The 3191-nt window shown below is 62.5% G+C and overlaps 1 protein-coding gene across 3 annotated transcripts; it reads right to left on the bottom strand.

The window, feature by feature from the left end:
- Positions 1-684: 684 nt before the first annotated feature.
- Positions 685-2679, bottom strand: MID1IP1 (MID1 interacting protein 1). Of its 3 annotated transcripts, none has more exons than XM_058045650.1 (2): positions 2091-2679; positions 685-1924 (listed from the first exon to the last, which is right to left on the bottom strand). In XM_058045650.1, exon 2 carries the CDS (start codon positions 1765-1767, stop codon positions 1273-1275), a length of 495 nt encoding a protein of 164 aa, XP_057901633.1. In that variant the 5' UTR covers positions 1768-1924; positions 2091-2679; the 3' UTR covers positions 685-1272. The 3 variants fall into 3 exon arrangements, with proteins under 3 accessions (XP_057901633.1, XP_057901632.1, XP_057901634.1); XM_058045649.1 differs by having other exon boundaries at positions 685-1921; XM_058045651.1 differs by having other exon boundaries at positions 685-1921; positions 2292-2679.
- Between the last annotated feature and the right edge of the window lie 512 nt (positions 2680-3191).

The raw sequence follows: 3191 nt of genomic DNA, 5'->3' as shown, positions 1-3191 counted from the left end.
TGAGATGAAAATTTACATGTAAGGACTTACATATTTATTAAACATTTATTCTCTGTTATATATTGGATCACAACCAGCAAGTGCACTTTGATATCAGAACTTAATGTTCTAACACAATATGGACACCCAATTCTGAGGTACTTTACTTGACAAAATGAAAAAAAAACATCTAGAGAGAAAGAAATCAATACAATCTGGATAACATAAAACCGATTAACTCCTGGTATCCAAGGAGGATTAGAGGAAAGAAATGCAGAGAGACCGGGGAGGCAAGTCTGCCAGACCTATTGGAGGGAAAGAAAAGAGTTCCCCACAGTACATTAAGATACTTCCCGAAAAAAAGCAAGAGTCATTGCTAGGCTTTGCTCCAACTGCCATGAATCGCTGCCTGCAGAGTAACCATGACTCGATCTTCTCAGATTTTGTTAAAGAGCCACTGACCTTCAATCCAACACTCACACAGAGCAACTGCACTGTGCAGCTGGGAACAGCTTACTAAAATTCAGGCCATGTATGGTTAAGTTTAATATGGTGATTCAAACATTTTAGATACGCCAAGTTACCATCGCTGCCTAATTGCTTTGATGGAAAGAAAACAAAGGCACAAAACCCCCTCTTCTTGCTTACAGATTTCTGTATCTAGTAAGGCAACTCTGAATGCGACATAGAAGAAAAACAGAAGAATTCCAGATGTTAAAAATATCATTTAATTAAAGAAAGATAAATCATACCAAAAGTTTAGGTCACTCTTCGTTAATACATTTGCATTTATTTTAGAATATACTCTACATCTGAGTAAAAAAGTTTTAAATAAACTCCAGTACATGTACAACCACAGGACCCGCCATCTCTCCCACAACAGAGGGACGTTCCTTAGCTCTCTGGGTTCCCTCCGAGGTGACAGAAGCAATTTTGTGCCAGTTTCGTTACGTTCATCGGCTTGAGTGGAGCCTCCTTATCGGCCAGCATCTCCACCACCTCGTACGCACACGGGTTCAGCCTCCCTGCCGGGGCGCGCACAGCGACTGCTCGCCCCGGACCGTACAACGAAAAAAACACGGAGGGGGGTCAAAATAATTAATAAACTAGTAGTGATTAATTTACATTTCTTTCTCTCTCTTGTGCGTTGGTAGAAAACCTGCTGCAGTCTCGGGAGCGCGCAGGGAAGCCCGGGCCCGGGGCGCTGCCCTCGGCCACCGCAGCGGCGGCGGCGCCGGGCGGGGACGCGCCGCTCCCGCCGGCTCGGAGCCCCTTCCCCGCTGCCCCCGGCGCTCAGTGCCCCCAGCTGCTGACGCCGATCTCCTGCTTGTATCTGTTGGTGAGCACGTTGGCCTTGCGGGTGAGCTTGGAGAGCACCGAGTGCAGTCCGCTGAGGTGGTAATGGAACTGCTGCTCCAGGTCCTCCTCCCCCTCGCCCTCCTCGGCGGGCCCGCCGCCCAGCTTGTCCTTCTTGCGGGCGGCCTCCTCGCCCGCCGGCGGCTGCACCACGCCCCACTCGATGTCGTTGCGGATGGACTTGAGCAGCATGTAGTGGCTGTACATGTCCCTGCGGGAGAAGTAGGCGCCGGGGTCGCCGGGCGGCAGGGCAGCATCCCGGGGCGGGCACACGGCGCCCGCCGCGTCCAGCTCCTCCAGCAGCAGCGGCACGTCGCGCAGCAGGCTGGGCACCATCACCGTCTGGTCCATGTTGTTGACGGCGCCGATGAAGCGGTTCATGGCGTTGAAGAGGGAGTACTTCTGGCTGTACGAGTCGCAGATCTGCATCATGCTGGCGGCCGGGCAGGCGTGCTCAGCGACGCGGCTCGGAGCGGACCAGACCGCGGGGCTCCTCCGGCGGCGACCTCCTCCTCCTCCTCCGCGCTAGCGGCACCGGCCGCCCTCCGTGCCGGGCTGCGCTCGGCGGCTGCTGGCGATCAGAGCCCTGCTGGGAGGCGGTGGCGCCGGGGTTAGAGGCTGCTCTCCGTCTCTCTCCTCCCTCCCCCAGCCCGCCTTCCCGTCCCCTCCCGCCAGGCTCCTTCTCCTCCCCCGCCGCCTTTATCCGCGGCCCCGCGTCCTTCCTCCAGCCTTGCCCTCCTCGTCCCTTCTCTCACCCTCCGCTCCTCTGCCTGCCCTGCCGCAGCCGCCGGGGCTCGCTGCCGCCGCTGCCCTCCGTACAAAACCGGCCAAAACGCTGAACTTCCCCGCGACTCCTCCCGGGAACCGGGAGCGGGGGTGGCCGAGGGGATGGCAGCCCCACCGGTAATTACAATTGGAGCGGTCCCCGGCCGCCGTGACGCGGGGAAGGGACCCACCGTAGCTCGAAGCTGTTCCCCGCTGCCCGTGGCCGCACTCCCATCCCCGGCGCCGTATTTATAGCGCGTATCTTACAACAAGGTGTTCCCCAGTGCCACCCCCCGTGCCGCCACGACAGATAAAGGCGGCGGGCGGCGGCCACGGCGGCTCCGCCTCTCTCCCCCCACCGGGGGAGGGCGCCGGGAGCAGAGCCCGCACCGCGGGCATCCCGAGGGGGCCGGGCCGCGCGGGCTTGGCGCTGGCGGCGGAAACTGCGGGGCTGAGGCCGCAGGGGAGCCGTTCCAGAGCGGCGGCGACTCCCTCACATCCTAACCCTGGGACGAGGCAGCGCCGGTGCCGCCGCGGGCCCGGCTCGCAGCAGGAGCACCGTGCCCGAGCGGCGCTGAGGGCCCGCGCTGCCTCCGCCGGGCGGGGCCGGGGCGGGGCGAGCGGCTGCCGGGTGATTGACAGCCCGTGCCGCGGGACACGCGGGCCCCGCGTGCTGCCCGCGTTCTCCCGGCCCGCCCATTGGCTGCCGGGCGCGCGGCGAGCGTGACAGCGGCTCCGCCCCTCGGCGCGCCGCGTGCCCCAGCGCCAGTCGGAGCGGGCGGCCGGGCGGGGAGGACGCGGGGGCTGTGTGAGCTCGGCCAGGCTCGCGTTGCCACCCCCCAGCAGCGCGCCAGGAGCCGCGGCTTCCCCGCGGCCACCCCGCGCCGCGCCAGCCCGGGGGCGGCGGGGGGAGCCCGGGCAGCCTCCGGGCAGCCTTTGGGCAGCCTTTGTCTGTGTCCCGGCACTGCGCGGGGCGGCCGGCATCACCCCACAGCCTCACCTCCGGGCCCAGCCAATCGGCGCGCCGCCGTCCTTTCCCCGCCAATCAGCGAGCCCCGCCAGCAGCCAATCGGAAACAAGAGCGCCCCCCC

This window comes from Melospiza georgiana, chromosome 2 (genome assembly GCF_028018845.1).
Source record: "Melospiza georgiana isolate bMelGeo1 chromosome 2, bMelGeo1.pri, whole genome shotgun sequence".
Taxonomy (NCBI): Eukaryota; Metazoa; Chordata; class Aves; order Passeriformes; family Passerellidae; genus Melospiza; species Melospiza georgiana.
The sequence above is the reverse complement of the archived record's forward strand: the minus strand, read 5'-3'. Positions and strand labels throughout refer to the sequence as shown.